This window comes from Heterodontus francisci, chromosome 13 (assembly GCF_036365525.1).
Source record: "Heterodontus francisci isolate sHetFra1 chromosome 13, sHetFra1.hap1, whole genome shotgun sequence".
In the NCBI taxonomy this organism is placed as follows: domain Eukaryota; kingdom Metazoa; phylum Chordata; class Chondrichthyes; order Heterodontiformes; family Heterodontidae; genus Heterodontus; species Heterodontus francisci.
In genome coordinates, this window is record NC_090383.1 from 18,745,336 (window position 1) to 18,763,151 (window position 17,816).

At 45.9% G+C, this 17,816-nt stretch overlaps 1 protein-coding gene across 11 annotated transcripts in view; it reads left to right on the top strand.

Annotated features, from left to right (window-relative positions):
* The window catches only part of LOC137376257 (nesprin-1-like), a 500,292-nt gene that overhangs the window by 385,285 nt on the left and 97,191 nt on the right, over positions 1–17,816 (top strand). For all 11 annotated transcript variants that reach the window (XM_068044441.1, XM_068044433.1, XM_068044435.1 and 8 more), the window contains 3 exons: positions 2,539–2,721; positions 4,480–4,626; positions 11,818–11,972. In XM_068044441.1, the coding sequence (XP_067900542.1) occupies positions 2,539–2,721; positions 4,480–4,626; positions 11,818–11,972 (485 nt within the window). The remainder of the gene's footprint in view (positions 1–2,538; positions 2,722–4,479; positions 4,627–11,817; positions 11,973–17,816) is intronic.

Consider the following 17,816-nt stretch of genomic DNA (forward strand, 5'->3'; position numbering starts at 1 on the left):
ATTTTAGAACTGCTCTCTCTCACATCTCTGCACCTCTCACTAGGCTGCCTAACAAGTATCACCGTGGAACTCGCTACCACAGTGAGTACTTGAGGTGAACAGCGCAGATGTATTTAAGGGGAAGCCAGACAAGCAGATGAGGGAGAAAGAAGCAAAAGGACCCGCTGATAGGGTTCAGTGAAGTAAATAGAGCGTAGGAAGAGGCCCGCGTGGAGCACAAACACCATAGACCAGTTGAATGGAATGTGCAGCGTGAGGGCAGGCCATTCTGTGTAATCTCAGGCCTGAACTGGCACTCCCAAAATGGAAAGGCGGGCAGGATTAGATTCTGAAGGGACAATGGAAGGCTGGTAAACTATTTAATAAAACCTGGGAATTAGAAGTGTATTTAAGACCTATCTAGCTCCACCTTCAAATATAATTGAAATTAGGATTATCAAAGCGTTTTGTTGGATTTGTCTTGTAGAGTTCATCCAGTATGACTTCACACCAAAATATATCATCACTAATGATGGAAGATGATGCTCATTTTAGCATAAAAAGCCCATTAAATCTTTAGTGGCGAAAACAAAAACACATTTTTCAATGTTGTTCAACTGAAGTCTTCCGTAACTTGAAATTTCTAAAATCGATCTTTATGCAGCATCTTAGTGATGCAGCACAGAAGGAGGCCATTCCGTCCATCATGCCTTTGCTGCCCCCTCTCCCCAAAAGAGGCATTCCCCCCCATCAGTTCTACATCCTTGCCCTTTCCCCATAGCCCCGCCAATCTCCTCTCATTCAAGTATTTATCCAGTTGCCCCCTGAAAGCTGCCATTAAATCTGCCTCCAACACCCCCCCCAGGCAGTGCACCCCAGATTACAACACACTCACGTTGCCCCCAAATCCAAACGGCAGCTCTAAAATGTTCAAGTCAGACCTATTTTAAAATTTGAGAACTTCTGATTCATGAACTTGAATCTGAATTGAATCATCTGAATTTCTGATCTGATGAAGACTGACTATTATCTTACTGCATAATATTTTAGGGAAAATTAATTAAACTGTAATAATTGCAGCATTTTGACAGCACCTCCTAAACCCACTATCTCCACCACTTAAAAGGACAAAAGCAGCAGGTGCTTGGGAACACCATCACCTCCAAGTCGCATGCCATCATGACATGGGCAGATATTGTCATTCCTTCATCATCGCTGGGTCAAAATCCTGAAACTCCTTACCTAACAGCACTGTGGAAGCACCTTCATCATACTGACTCCAGGGATTCAGCACCACCTTCTCGAGGACAACTGGGAATGGGCTGTAAATGCTACCTTTCCAGCAATGCTTACATCCTGAGAATGAGCTGGATGTCTGCACATTGTTGGATTAAAGCTGCACTTTGAGCTCAGTCACCTGAGGGTGGACTAGTTAGGTTATAACCTTTCTACTTACCTCTTGACTGATACTAGAGTCCAGCCCAGACAACTGAGATGAAAGCTTGTTTTCTTAGACATAATAAAGGATAGCGTTCCATTAGCCTTTATTACTTGCTGTACCGGAATACTAACTTTTTGTGACTCATGCACTTGCATGCCTAGATCCCTCTGCACCTCTGAATTCTGCAGTCGTTCTCCATTTAATTAATACTCTACTTTTTTATTGTTCCTGCCAAAGTGAACAACTTCACATTTTCCCACGTTATACTCCATCTGCCAGATTTTTGCCCACTCGCTCAACCTATCTATGTCGGTCTGCAACCTCCTTATGTCCTCTTCACAAGATATTTTCCTACCTAGCTTGGTGTCGTCTGCAAATTTAGCTACCAACCTATCGCTCCTCTCATCTAAGTCATTGATATAAATTGTAAAAAGTTGAGGCCCCAGCACCGACCCCTGTGGGACTCCATTCTGCCAATCAGAAAAGGACCCATTTATGCATACTCTGTTTTCTGCCAGCCAGCCCATCTTCTATCCTTGTTATTCTGTTACTTCCTACACTATGAGCTCCTACTTTGCATAATAACTGATGTTCCGGAAAAGCAATGCCGTACATTGAGCTCTGGGTGTGTTTTGCTGGACTGTAACATTTTCAGACTGTCTGTCTTTTGTTTCTAAAATCTGGGACAGTCTGTGCAGTAATTTTTACATCTTTCCAGTGGTCCCATGACCCCAACACACCAAGGTGCCTTTCCCAGACTTTCTCAATCCTAGTCAGACTTTCAGTATTGGCTGCTAGGTGAGGTTTGCACAAACGTAACTTAAAATTACAGCAGATATCTCTTCACATAGAAGGTAGTGGAAATCTAGAATTCTGTTCCCCAAGTGGCTGTTGAGTTTAGGTCAATTGAAAAGTTCAAAACTGAGACTGATAAATTGTTGTTAGGTGAGGGTCTTCAGGATTTATGGAACCAAGGTGGGTAAATGGAGTTAAGATACAGATTGGCCAGGATTTGGATTACATGGAGGAGGGGAGGAAGCTGTCCTCTTCTTTTGGGCTTGCCAAACTGCAGCGAGAAATGTCCTTCATTGAAATGCTGCCTCTAATTCCCACTGCAGGAGCTGCTGGTGGAGTTGGGAACACTGCGAGATTCCCTTCACGTTCTCTCGGACCTCGGAGAAGAGCTGAGACGGCAGGTGGACTCTTCTGCAGCTGCTGCTATTCAGTCTGACCAGATGTCCCTCACACAACGATTGTCTTCTCTGGAGCAAGCTCTTAGCAGGCAGCGGACTGTGCTACAGGTATCTCTAATAGTTCAGTTTCTGCACACTAATTCATCGAACAATTGGTGTTTTGTTTTTAACACAATTAATTGCTGTTTCTTTCTCAGGGCACCTGAATAACAAATTAAGCACATTTTAATGTTCTTATCGAAATGTAGAGGTAGCTCAAAATTCAACATACAGAGAATTTACCGATTGGTTGTCTTTATATAGCGTCTTTCACGACCTCAGCATGTCCCAAAATACTTCTCAGCGATTGAAGTACTTTTAAAATGTCGTCACTGTCGTAACTCGGAAGTGTGGCAACCAATTTATACAGCAAGATGCCACAAACAGCAATGAGATGAGATAAAGACCAGAAAATCTGATTGGGTGGTGAACATTGATGATCTGGACAACATCAATAATGCAGCACGCTCAGTCCTGTATTCCTGTCAGCCCGGATTGTGTTTCACTGCATTACAACAGTGAATTCGCTCCAAAAGTACTTCATTCACTGTAAAGCTCTTTGGGAAGCCCTGAGTTTCTTGATAAGCAAAGGGGTGAAAGGTTATCGGGGGTAGGTGGTAATGTGGAGAAATCAGTTCAGCCATGAACTTAGTGAATGGCGGAGCAGGCTCAAGGGGCTCAGTGGCCTATCTTGCTCCTAATTCATATGTTCGTATGAGTTTGTGAAAGGAGCTATATTAATGCAACAGCCCATTTGTGACAATACGATCCCAATGAATAATCATCAAATCCATTTTTGATGCTGTTGGTTGAGGGATAAAAATTGGCCAGGACACTGGGGCCGGAATTTTACCCCCCGCCCCTCAAAAGAGCAGGCCGGTGGCCAGGGATGGAGGAGGGGAACGTGTAATATAAAGTGAGAGGCAGGGGGACCGTTTCCGACCCCCTCCCGCCCCAGCTGCAATTTTACGTGGGGCGGCAGCACAAGAAATGGCCTGCCCGCCCGCGGCCAATCAAGGCCCTCAAGTGGCCAATTAACTGGCAGCCGGATGGCAGAAACCTCAAAGTCTGCCTGGTGTCACCAGGCAGCCTCCTTGCGGGCTGGTGGGGGACCCTCCTGATCGGGCACCCTTTGCCCCCTGGAGGGCCACCCCTGAAGTCCCAACTGCCCCCAACGCACAACACTGCTCCCGCTCCCCTAACTGACCCCCCTTGCCTTGCTGGGGCTGGACCGATTGTCCCCGGCAAGGTCCTAAAACTTACCTCCTTTCCTGGGTCGTCCTTCCTCTTCCTCTTAAAGCTGGGTGTAGTCCCAGCAGTGGCCATCGCCCCCGGTGGCGCTGCTGGGACTAAGCTGCCGGCCGCTGATTGGCCAGCAGCTCCATTAGGCGGGGCATCCTGCCTCAAGGAGGTGGCAGTCCCGCCCATGACCAATTCAAGGTCTGGGGAGCAAAAGATCCCAGTCTGGCTCCCCAGGACCGGCAGACGCAGGCTAGTCGCCAACTTTTCGGCCAGTGGATGGGGCCACCTGCCCAATGGAAAATGCCGGCCTGGGGGAAATTTCCCCTGCTCTTCTTTGGTTAGTGCCATGGAATCTTTTACATCCATTCAGGAAGGGAGATGACTTCTCATCTGAAAGACAGCATTTCCAACAGTGCAGCACTGCCTTGGAGTGTCAGCCTGGATGATGTGCTCAAGTCTCCGGAGTGGGAGTTGAATCCAGGATCTTCTGACTCAGAGGCAAGAGTGCTACCACCGAGCCAAGGGATCTGTAAAAGGAAATCCTGAGCCAATAAGAACTCTAACTGGGACCATTTCACACCACAGGCTGGCGTTCATGATTATGAGGTATTCAGCAGGAGACTGGAAGCCTTGGAGAAGTGGATTGTGGAGGCTGATGAGGTACTAAAATTGCAGGATCCCAACCGATCATCTGATCTAACCATAATCCAGGACAGAATGGAAGAGCTAAAAGTAAGTTCCTTGCACTTGTATTTTATGTGTGAAATATTAGAGTCCAAGTCATTACAGCACTGAAGGAGGCTATTTGGCCCATCAAGTCTGTGCTGGCTCTCTCTAGAGCAATCCAGTCATTGTCATTCCACTGCTCAATCCCCAGAGCTCTGCGAATTTATTTCCCTCAAATACCCATCAATTCCTTTTTGAAGTCATTCATTGTCTCCGGTTCTACCATTCACGTAAGCAACAATTTCCAGGTTATTACCACTCGCTGTGTAAAAAAAAAAAGTTCTTCCTCTCATTCCCCCAGTATCTCTTGCCCAAAATCTTAAATCTGTACCCCCTAGTACTTGTACCATCAGCTAATGGGAACAGCTTTTGTTTGTCTACCTTATTTAAACCTGTCATAATCTTGTACATTTCTACAAATCTCCTCTCAATTGTCTTTGCTCCAAGGAGAACAACCCCAGCTTCTCCAACCTAACCTTGAAGGTAAATTCCCTCATCCCTGGATCCATTCTGGTAAATCTCCTCCGCACCCTCTCAAAATCTGAACCAATAGAAGGAGATGTGCAAACGTATTCATGTCCATTGGTGGATAAGCACCGCACATACTTCCTAAAGTATGGTGACCAGAACTGGACACAATACTCTTGTTTTAGCCTAACCAGACTTTATAAAGGTTCATCATAACTTCCCTGCTTTTTTATTCACCACGTCTGTTTATGAAGCCCAAGATCCCATATGCTTTGTAGCTACTCTCTCAATATGGCCTGCCATCTTCGAAGATCTAGGCACATGTACCCCTAGGTCCCTTTGTCCCTGCGCGCTCTCCAGAACTGTGCCATTGAGTGTGTGTGTGTGTATATTGCCTCCCTATCCCTTCTGCCAAAATGCAACACCTCACATTTCTCTGTTAAATTCCATCTGCCACTTGTCTGCCCATTCTGCTAGTCTATGTCCTGTTACAGTCAATTGGTATCATCTTCACTGTTTACCACACCTCCATTGGCAAATTTCGAAATTTTACCCTGTATTCCAATGTCCAAGTCATTTATATAAATCAAAAACGCAGGGTCCTAGCACTGAACCATGGGGAACACCACTGTCTACCATCCACCAGTCTTGAATAAACAACCGTTTACTACAACTTTCTGTTTTTAGTCCTTAAGCAAAATTTTTATCCCAGCTGACACTGACTCTCCTAATCCATGAGCCTCAATTTTATGTGGTTCTTTGTCAAACGCTTTCTTAAAATCTATATAGGCAACATCCACTGCATTCCCTTCATCAACCTTCTCTATTCATCAAAGAATTCAATTAGATTAGTCAAACACGATCGACCTTTTACAAATCCATGCTGGCTCTCAATTAACTCAAACTTCACCAGGTGAATGTTTTTTTTCCCCCTTGATTTATTGTTTCTAAAACCTTATCCAACAATGAACATGAATGCGTTTGCACATCTCCTTCCGTTGGTTCAGATTTTGATGGTGTTTCTCTGTGTCTTCATCTTCTCATTACTGTATTTCTAGGTCTGGCATGAAGAGGATGTGCTCATGAACACATTTCAGCAGTGCCTGTTTGTTGCTGCTCAGAGCCAGTGTTGTTAATGCACAAATCTTTTCCACTTCCCATCAATCCACCCCCAATTGTCCTCTGCAAGGAGATGGCCTGGCCACTTAGTTACAGTCCCTTCTTGCTTTGCGCAATGCATCTCGCAGCGTGGGCTGGGGACAGAAACTGTCCCTCTTGCTCGACTGCATTCCATTTTGGAGCTCCCAACACACAGCAGCACTACACCACCCCTCAGGAGTTTGCTGGAAAGTCGACATTGTAAGTGGTGTTTAGCGTTTTAACTAAGGTGAAATTGGTCTTGGGCAGGGAGTCACCTGAAGAGAAAATCAGGCCAGCTGTAACATGGGTTGCCAATTCACAGCTGCCCATTTTGCGTTACCCCCTGTGTATTTTCTTTAACTGAACTTAAATTCAGTTATTGTACAATTAAGTGAAAGGATCTTGCGTTTTGTTGTACTTGTCCTGGGATAAACAAGGAGTAAAACTGGCTGCAAGGACTATTACATGGAATTATGTAGCTTTTTGCAGCTCAGAAACAGGCCATTCAGCGCAACTGCTTTGTGCTGGGATTTATGCTGTACACAAGCCTCCTCCCAACATACTTCACCTCACCCTGTCAACATATCCTTCAATTCCATTCTCCCTCATGGATTTATCTTCCTCTAAATGTATGTATGCCGTTTGCCACAACTGCTGCACTTGGGTAGTGAGTTCCACAGTCTGTTCAATATTTCCTGATCATTGTACTCTCTCAGTTCTGGTATTATCCTTGTAATTTTTTATGAACTTTCTCTAAGTGTCTGTAAATTCTTTTTAAAGTACAGAGACTAGAACTATGCACAGTACTGTTAAGTGTGGTCCACCCAGGTTAAATACAAGTTTAACACAGCTTCTCTGCTTTTGAAATTCTATTCCTTTAGAAATTGACCCGAATGCATTGTTCGCATTTTTACGGAATTACTTTTAATGATTTGTGATTCTGTCATCCTAGATCCCTACTTTACAATAGAGTAATATAGTAATTGGGGCAGAGATGCCTGAGGCTGGATGTAGCAACAGAGGATTTTGTGTGCTGTGAGCATGGGAATGGGTTCTTAAAAAAAAAACACAACAATCTGTGAAAGCCTGACTTGTGAATGAGATTGCCCTGGTAAATGTTCCTGTTGAACTTTCAGTCTGCACTGTGAGGGGGAATGGGAGTTTTAACAGAGGGAACTTCTAATGGTCCCTGATTGACTGACTGGGTCGGATTGTCAGCTGATTCTTTTAGACCAAGTTGTTCAGGCATTCACCTCAAATACTGATAAAACACCAGAATGTCCTCCTGCTATGAGAAAATTTCATCTTTGCAGTCCTGGCAGTGTCATTTAAAAGGATCCGTTTTATTGGTGCAATTGCTATTTTGATTTTGTTATCTTATAGAGGCCAGGTGTTTGGTCATGTAAAAAGATATTGGAACAGGTGACCAAACGTTTGTTCAAAGAAATAGGTTTTAAGCGGCCTTAAAGGAAGAGAGAGGCAGAGAAGCTGAGAGGTTTAGTGTGGGATTTCCAGAGCTCAGGGCCGAGGCAGATGAAAGTATGGCTGCCAATGATGCAGCAATGTAAATTGGGGATCTGTAGAGATCTTGGAGGATTGCAGGGCTGGAGGAGGTTATAGAGATAGGGAGGGGTGAGGCTATGGAGGGATTTGAAACCAAGACATCCAATCACTAAGCATTAAAAAGATCACCAAACTGAAACTAGGAGAACACAAATGTTTTTGGCATTTGTGAAATTGCAGGATTACATTACGGGGTAAATTCCTAGGTGTAGAATGAGGGAGAGTTCCCTGGTCCAGGAAGTGCGGCTCGTGTTGTATCTTTTTTTTATTCATTCGTGGGATGTGGGTGTCGATGGCCAGGCCAGCATTTATTGCCCATCCTAATTGCCCTTGAGAAGGTGGTGGTGAGCTGCCTTCTTGAACCGCTGCAGTCCATTTGGTGTAGATACACCCACAGTGCTGTGAGGAAGGGAGTTCCAGGATTTTGACCCAGCGACAGTGAAGGAACGGCGATATAGTACCAAGTCAGGATGGTGTGTGACTTGGAGGGGAACTTGCAGGTGGTGATGTTCCCATGTATTTGCTGCCCTTGTCCTTCTGGTTGGTAGAGGTCGCGGGTTTGGAAGGTGCTGTCTAAGGAGCCTTGGTGCGTTGCTGCAGTGCATCTTGTAGATGGTACACACTGCTGGCACTGTGCGTCGGTGGTGGAGGGAGTGAATGTCCTGGATGCTTTGTCCTGGATGGTGTCGAGCTTCTTGAGTGTTGTTGGAGCTGCACCCATCCAGGCAAGTGGAGAGTATTCCATCACACTCCTGACTTGTGCCTTGTAGATGGTGGACAGGCTTGGGGGAGTCAGGAGGTGAGTTACTCGCCTCAGGATTCCTAGCCTCTGATCTGCTCTTGTAACCACGGTATTTATATGGCTACTCCAGTTCAGTTTCTGGTCAATGGTAGCCCCTAGGATGTTGATAGTGGGGGGATTCAGTGATGGTAATGCTGTTGAATGTCAAGGGGAGATGGTTAGATTCTCTCTTGCTGGAGATGGTCATTGCCTGGCACTTGTGTGGCGCGAATGTTACTTGCCACTTATCAGCCCAAGCCTGGATATTGTCCAGGTCTTGCTGCATTTCTACACGGACTGCTTCAGTATCTGAGGAGTCACAAATGGTGCTGAACATTGTGCAATCATCAGCGAACATCCCCACTTCTGACCTTATGATTGAAGGAAGGTCATTGATGAAGCAGCAGAAGATGGTTGGGCCTAGGACACGATCCTGAGGAACTCCTGCATTGATGTCCTGGAGCGGAGATGATTGACCTCCAACAACCACAACCATCTTCCTTTGCGCTCAGTATGACTCCAACCAGCGGAGGGTTTTCCCCCTGATTCCCATTGACCCCAGTTTTGCTCGGGCTCCTTGCTGCCTTGATGTCAAGGGCAGTCACTCTCACCTCACCTCTTACGTTCAGACCTTTTGTCCATGTTTGAACCAAGGCTGTAATGAGGTCAGGAGCTGAGTGGCCCTGGCGGAACCCAAACTGAGCGTCACTGAGCAGGTTATTGCTAAGCAAGTGTCGCTTGATGGCACTGTTGATGACACCTTCCATCACTTTACTGATGATTGAGAGTAGGCTGATGGGGAGGTAATTGGACGGGTTGAACTTGTCCTGCTATTTGTGTACAGGACATACCTGGGCAATTTTCCACATTGCAGGGTAGATGCCAGTGTAGCTGTACTGGAACAGCTTGGCTTGGGGCTAGAGCACAAGTCTTCAGTACTATTGCTGGAATATTTTCAGGGCCCATAGCTTTTGCAGTATCCAGTGCCTTCAGTTGTTTCTTGATAACACGCAGAGTGAATCGAATTGGCTGAAGTCTGGCATCTGTGACTTCAGGAGGAGGCCGAGATGGATCATCAACTCGGCACTTCTGGCTGAAGATTGTTGCAAATGCTTCAGCCTTATCTTTTGCACTGATATGCTGGGCTCCCCCATCATTGAGGATGGGTATATTTGTGGAGCCACCTCCTCCAGTTAGTTGTTTAATTGTCCACCACCATTCACGACTGGATGTGGCAGGACTGCAGAGCTTAGATCTGATCCTTTGGTTATGGATCGCTTAGCTCTGTCTATCGCATGCTGCTTACGCAGTTTGGCACGCAGATAGTCCTGTGTTGTAGCTTCACCAGGTTGACACCTCATTTTGAGGTATGCCTGGTGCTGCTCCTGGCATGCCCTCCTGCACTCTTCTTTGAACCACAGTTGGTGTCCTGGCTTGATGGTAATGGTAGAGTGGGGGATATGCTGGGCCATGAGGTTACATGAGGTTGCCTGTGTGGAGTTTGCAAGTTCTCCCTGTGTCTGCGTGGGTTTCCTCCGGGTGCTCCGGTTTCCTCCCACATGCCAAAGACTTGCAGGTTGATAGGTAAATTGGCCATTATAAATTGCCGCTAGTATAGGTAGGTGGTAGAGAAATATACGGATAGGTGGGGATGTGGTAGGAATGTGGAATTAGTGTAGGATTAGTATAATTGGGTGGTTGATGGTCGGCACAGACTCGGTGGGCCGAAGGGCCTGTTTCAGTGCTGTATCTCTAATAATAATAACTAATAATAAGATTGTGGTTGAGTACAATTCTGCTGCTGCTGATGGCCCACAGTGCCTCGTGGACGCCCAGTTTTGCATTGCTAGATCTGTTTGAAATCTATCCCATTTAGCACAGTGATAGTGCCACACAACACGATGGATGGTATCCTCCATGTGAAGGCGGGACTTCGTTTCCACAAGGACTGTGCGGTGGTCACTCCTCTCAATACTGACATGGACAGGTGCATCTGCAGCAGGCAGATTGGTGAGGACGAGGTCAAGTATGTTTTTTTCCTCTTGTTGGTTCCCTCACCACCTGCCGCATATCCAGTCAAGCAGCTATGTCCTTTAGGACTCGGCCAGCTCAATCAGTAGTGGTGCTACTGAGCCACTCTTGGTGATGGACATTGAAGTCCGCCACTCAGAGCACATTTTGTGCCCTCGCCACCCTCAGTACTTCCTCCAAGTGCTGTTCAACATGGAGGATTACTGAGTCATCAGCTGAGGGAGGTCGGTAGGTGGTAATCAGGAAGTTTCCTTGTCCATGTTTGATCTGATGCCATTAGACATCATGGAGTCTAGAGCTGATATTGAAGACTCTCAGGGCAACTCCCTCCCTACTGTATACTACTGTGCCACCACCTCTGGTGGGTCTGTCCTGCCAGTGGGAGAGGACATACCCGGGGATGGTGATGGCAGTATGATAAGGTACGATTCCGTGAGTATGACTATGTCAGGCTGTTGCTTGACTAGTCTGTGGGACAGCTCTCCCAACTTTGGCACAAGCCTCCAGATGTTAGTAAGGAGGACTTTGCAGGGTCGACAGGGCTGGGTTTTCTGTTGTCGTTTCCGGTGCCTAGGTCGATGCCAGGTGGTCCATCCAGTTTCATTCCTTTTTATTGACTTTGTAGTGGTTAGATACAACTGAGTGGCTTGCTAGGCCATTTCAGAGGGCAGTTAAGAGTCAACCACATTGCTGTGGGTCTGGAGTCATGTGTAGGCCAGACCAGGTAAGGACAGCAGATTTCCTTCCTTAAAGGACGTTAGTGAACTAGATGGATTTTTACAACAATCGACAATGGTTTCATGGCCATCATTAGACTAGCTTTTAATTCCAGATTTATTAGTTGAATTCAAATTCCACCTTCTGCTGTGGTGGGATTTGAACCCATGTCCCCAGAGCAATACCCTGGGTTACTAGTCCAGTGACAATACCACTACACCACCACCTTCCCTATCTGGGCATAGTCAATGCAGGAAGACCAGATGCTGAAGAGCTCATGCCCACAAGTAAACAAGCAAGCAAATGATTTCCTTCTATTGTTGCTAAGACCCTCCTCTTGTGAATCGAGGGTCCCCTCTGAGATCATTGCTAATTTTATTTGAAGTGACCGGTTCAGAAATTTGGATCAGTATTTAAAAAAACAATCTGTAGTGATTTCAGTCAGAAAATGAGCAGTGGTCCCGCTGGAGTGATGACTTTTTTTTTGTACTTCACAGGTCCAGATGTTGAGATTCAGCAGTACAGTTCCTGACCTGGATCGTTTGAATGAATTGGGGTACAGGTTACCCCTGAACGACAAGGAGATCAAACGCATGCAGACGTTGAACAGACACTGGTCATCGATTTCTGCCCAGACCACAGAGAGGTTTAGGTAAGTCAGCACTTTGCTGCTTGCGAGCTTCATTCAGTAGATCACCGTCTCAGATTTGTAAATCTCTGCCATACGGTACTGAGGCTAAACATTCTGCGTCGCTCAGTTTTGACTGCAAGGAAAGAATGTCGGCCCGGTTAGAAACGTGAACGGGTCTAACTGGATCTCAGTCACGCCGAAAGTTACACCGGATTCTGCTAATGGGACCTTGTGCTGAAATTTCCAGTGGTGCTCATTTGCCCAACACCAGAACATAACCAGATTATAACAAGCGGAAAATGCAGCATCAGCAATAGGGGTGACAGTGCGTGCCCTTCTGTTGTGATGCCTCACTCTCACTTCTGCCCCCGCTGTTCATCTTCCTCTTCAATTTTTATTAGAACAGGGGTAGCTCAATCGGAAAGGCCATTCCTGTCCTTTCCAGAATGTCAGGGGAGGGGCAGAGGGGGCTCCATTAAAATCTGAAGTGCACTGAGACAGACTGTGGTTAGGATTTGGAATACAGTGCGGGTCTCAGTCGGAACAATTACAGTGGTCGGACTCTCGCCCCTGAACCTGAAGGATGTGGGTTCAGGCCCCACACTGGAGACTTAAGCCCATAATCCAGGCTGACATTCATAGAATATTACAGCACAGAAGGAGGCCATTCAGCCCATCAAGTTTGTGCCAGCCCTTTCAAAGAGCAATCCCGTTAGTCCCACTACCCAGCTCTATCCCCTATCTCTTAAAGTATTTATCCAATTCTCTTTTGAAGGTTACAGTTGAATCTATATCCACCACTCTAACAGGCAGTGTATTCTAAATCCTAACCACTCGTTGCATGAAACAGTTTTTCCTTGTGTCGCCTCTGGTTCTTTTGTCAATCACCATAAATCTGTGTCCTCTGGTTATTGACCCTTCAGACAATCTTTACTCTAGAGAGAGGAGGTGGTGGCCTAGTGGTAATGGTAACTAGTAACCCACAGCCCCAGGCTAATGCCCTGGGGCCATGGTTTTGAATCCCACCACAGCAGATGGTGGAATTTGAATTCAAATTAATAAATCTGGAATTAGCTAGCCTAGTGTTGACCATGAAACCATTGTTTTAAAAACAAATTTTTAATTTTTAAAAACCATCTAGTTCAATAATGTCCTTTTAGGAAGGAAATCTGCCATCCTTACCTGGTCTGGCCTATATCTGACTCCAGACCCACAGCAATTTGGTTGACTCTTAAATGCCCTCTGAAATTGCCTAGCAAGCCACTCAGTTGTATCAAACCGCTACGAAGTCTAAGGAAAGGAATAAAACCAGACGGACCACCAGGCATCAACCCAGGCACTGGAAATGACAACGGCAAACCCTGCCCTGTCGACCCTGCAAAGTCTTCCTTAATAACATTTGGGGGCTTGTGCCAAAATTGGGAGAGCTGTCCCACAGACTAGTCAAGTAACAGCCTAACATAGTCATACTCACGGAATCAACTGCTGATTACCATGTACCGTGCCCCGCCACCCCACCCCCGGCTGATGAAACAATGCTTCTCCAAGTTGAACGCCAATTGGAAGTAGCACTGAGGGTGGCGAGGGTGCAGAACGTACGCTAGGTGGGGGACTTTAGTGTCCATCACAAAGAGTGGCTCGGTAGCACCACTACTGACCGAGCTGGTCAAGTTCTAAAGACATAGCTGCTAGACTGGGTCTGCGGCAGGTTGTGAGGGAAACAACAAGAGGGAAAAACCTACTTGTCCTTGACCTCGTCCTCACCAATCTACCTGCTGCAGATACATCTGTCCGTGACCGTATTGGTAGGAGTGGCCACCACGCAGTCCTTTTGGAGACAAAATCCCATCTTCACACTGAGGGTGCTCACCATTGTGTTGTGTGGCACTACCACCGTGCTAAATGGGAGAGATTTCAAACAGATCTAGAAACTCAAAACTGGGCATCCATGGGGCGCTGTGGGCCATCATCAGCAGCAGAATTGTATTCAACCACAATCTGTAACCTCATGACCTGGCATATACCTCACTCTACCCATTATCATGAAGCTGGGGGACCAGCCCTGCTTCAATGAAGCGTGCAGGAGGGCATGCCAGGAGCAGCACCAGGTGTAATGAGTTCTTTTTATGTTGTCTGATGCAACATTTATTTATTTTTTAATTTATTTAGAGATACAGCACTGAAACAGGCCCTTCGGCCCACCGAGTCTGTGCCGACCAACAACCACCCATTTATACTAACCCTACAGTAATCCCATATTCCCTACCACCTACCTACACTAGGGGCAATTTACAAATGGCCAATTTACCTATCACCTGCAAGTCTTTGGCTGTGGGAGGAAACCGGAGCACCTGGTGAAAACCCACGCAGACACAGGGAGAACTTGCAAACTCCACACAGGCAGTACCCAGAATCGAACCCGGGTCCCTGGAGCTGTGAGGCTGCGGTGCTAACCACTGCGCCACTGTACCGCCCCCTAATCTCATCTCAGCTCATAAATGAGATGCATGGAATCCAGTTGGTTGAAGATCTCAAAGAGGTTTATTACAGCTAAACAGTTATATACAGTACAGAGCTAATTATTTACAGAACCTTATTCTAGGTGATACAGTTGCTGAATGACTCTGGCAAATAGCACGTAACTACGTCCTGTACTTAGCTCGTTAGATCTTAAAGGGACATAACTCTTAAAGGCAATCATACAACATCCCCTTTCTTTCCGAAGATATGTCTTGTATACTAAAAGTAAAAAAAGCACATGAAATTAGATAACATAAAAATTATTTACACATGGATAGAGATTATGAAATTTACAAATATAGAAGCTCAGAAGTCCATATTTCGTCTTGGTGGTTTGACAACTCTTGCTCAGGGAATTTGCGTCGAAGCTGTTACTGTTTTTTCTGAAGTTTCTCCTCTCTGCATTTAGTTTCTGTTGCTCTGCCATCAGCCTGCTTATATACTCTGTGTTGCTCTTCTCAAGATGCTCACCTTTGAGGCCTTGTCATTCTTGGAAAGTTCCAGCACTTCATCTTGAAGAACCAACAGATGTGCTTCAACCCATTCCTCCTCTGCCTCCTCAGGGCATTGCGTGTCCATCGCCTATCCTCATCCTTTGTGTCTGAAGGTCTTGGGCTCAAGGTTGAGGATTTGTTGGGGGAGGAGTACTTGGCCATGGCGGTACCTGTCTGTTCTGGCTCATTGCGGTGCTGGCAGTTCTCTAGATAGCAGAGGTGCTGTTGCTGGATTTCCAGACTGCATCATTTAATGCTGGCCAGAGTCTGGAAGTGGGTTCCGGGCTTGGAGATTGCCCCTTTGTCTCTTCTGCTGTGATGGGTCCCTTGGTGACCTCATGGATAGTTATGATGTTGAGGTCCTTACACACTGGTAGTCTTGCCACTCCTGGTCCGCTTGTGTCCACCAGGTAGAATGTTTGTGGTTTCCTTGCCAGAGCTGCATTGTGTTGTTAGTGTGCCAGTGCAAGGGATGGGTGACCTGTTGTATGCAGATAACTTGGCAGTTGTCGGTTGTACCATTGATTTCCAACGACTCTAGTACATATCCTTCAGGATTCGGACTGGTAGGATATTTGCACTAGCTCCAGTGTCAGTCTTGACCCTGAGTGTTTGTTTACCAGCTTTCATTGGGCACATGATGTTAATAGTGGCAAAAGCTTCCAGTTGTTTGACTTCATCAACATGATGTGTCAGTGGAACGCCTGATCAGCTTCTGACTGAGAAATACTTCTCTCTGAGCCTTGTCTCAGGTCTGTTTCGCTGTGGACATTGTGTATCGGCTTGCACAGGTCTCTGGCGCTCTCCTTGCTGCTGTTGCCCTGTTTTCTATTTGTTTGTTCTACTGTGACTTCTGGCCGCATCTTTGGAGCCAGATTTCTTGCATAGGGAGGCCCAGTGTTGTTTTGCACCGCATGCCTTGCACAGGTCTTGAAATGTAAAACAAGTTCTCCGTGAGTGGGACCAACCACACTTACCACACAGCTTGCTTGCTCTTTTCGACCTGGTTATGGCGCCGATACTATTGGCTGCACCTAGTGCTTGCAGGGGCTGTTGTCCAGCTACAATGGCTTCATATTTCCTGCCATCAATGTTGTGACCTTTCTTTTTTCCCCCCCAAGAGGTCTTTCTGAAACTTCAGTGGGTGTTGATACAATCACCAGCTCCATTATTCAGTCTGACAGCTCAGCTTCTGAGAAACTGCATTCATTGCCATTACTACGGCATCTGCTGACAAACTGGTCTATTGTTTCCTGTGGCTGTTTCCTATAGGACATCAATTCCAGATGATGAATTCGAAAATTCACCCTTAATCGGAGTTGATCTTCTAGCACTTTCCATATCTTTGCAGGATCTTTCTGGTCCTCTTCCGATAAGCCTGAGGTATTGATTCTGTGTAATCCCTCATTTCCAATTGCTATCAGTATCTTTACAGCCTGTTTCTCTGATTCTACCATTTCTTGGTCTGTGAAGCGTAACTGCATTCTTTGTTTGAACAGTTGGAATTCAGATAGGATATCCTAGGCCTTCCGGGTCATGCTGGGAAATTTGGTATCCATCTTCCTGCTGTTCTTTTGCTTAAAATTTGCTTTTTAAGACTTGTTCTACGACTCTGCACTGTTACCCCTTTAAGAAACTGTTTGTTCTGTAGACTGGCTGCTTTGATTGTCAGGAGCAGGTGTTTCACAGCGCTGTGTATTTATATTGATTCCAGCACTTAAGCCTGTTCTGTTTACACAGCTGCTCAATAGGCAGTTCAGTTGCATTCGGGTTTGTTTACGTTGTTCACACGCGAGTGGTTTTATGAGTTTTTTAAAAACTCTGGCTGTGTGGATGAAGGCTCTGCAGTGATCCAGTTTTCCAGCACTTATTCTAATGGACACCTCATGTAATGGCATCGACCTTGATCAGCCTGGGTCTTTACACTGAGCTTTTGAAAAAAAATTAATCTTTTGAAGGACTTCAAAGCTTTTGTTCAAAGCAGTATCCCTTGCCCGTCAGCACAATGACTCACCCAATTTACTTGCAACCTGTCGTTTTGAGCTCTGTCTTCTACAGCTGGAGGTGAGTTCCTTTTTTCTTTCTGCTGTTTGGGCCACTATTTCTGTGGAACTGCCTCTCTCTTGGCTGTAGGAAAGGTAGATTTTACAACTGTTTTACCCGTGGTCTTCAACTTAGACTTTTTCTTATTACCGCAGCTGCCACCATATAATGTGTTCTTTTTATGTTGTCTGATGCAACATAAATGAGATGCGTGGAATCTAGTTGGTTGAAGATCTCAAACAGGTTTATTACATCTAGACAGTTATATACAGTACAGAGCTAACTATTTACAGAAGCTTACTCTTGGTTTTACAGTTGCAGAATGACTCTGGCAAGTCATGATGACGTCCTGGTACTTAGCTCATTAGTGTACTCAGATCTTAAAGGGACATAACTCTTAAAGGCAATCATATAACACCAGGCATACCTCAAAATGAGGTGTCAGCCTGGTGAAGCTACAGCACAGGACTACTTACATGCCAAATAGCGGAACCAGCATGCAATAGACAGGGCTAAGCGATCCCATAACCAATGGATCAGATCTAAGCTCTGCAGTCCTGCCACATCTAGTCGCGAATGATGGGGGACAATTAAACAACTGACAGGAGGAGGCGGCTCTACAAATATCCATATCCTCAACGATGGGGGCGCCTAGCACATCAGTGCAAAAGATAAGGCTGAAGCATTTACATCCATCTTCAGCCAGAAGTGCCGAGTGGATGATCCATCTCTGCCTTCTGAGGTCCCCAGCATCACAGATGCCAGTCTTCAGCCAATCCGATTCACTCCACGTGATATCGAGAAACGA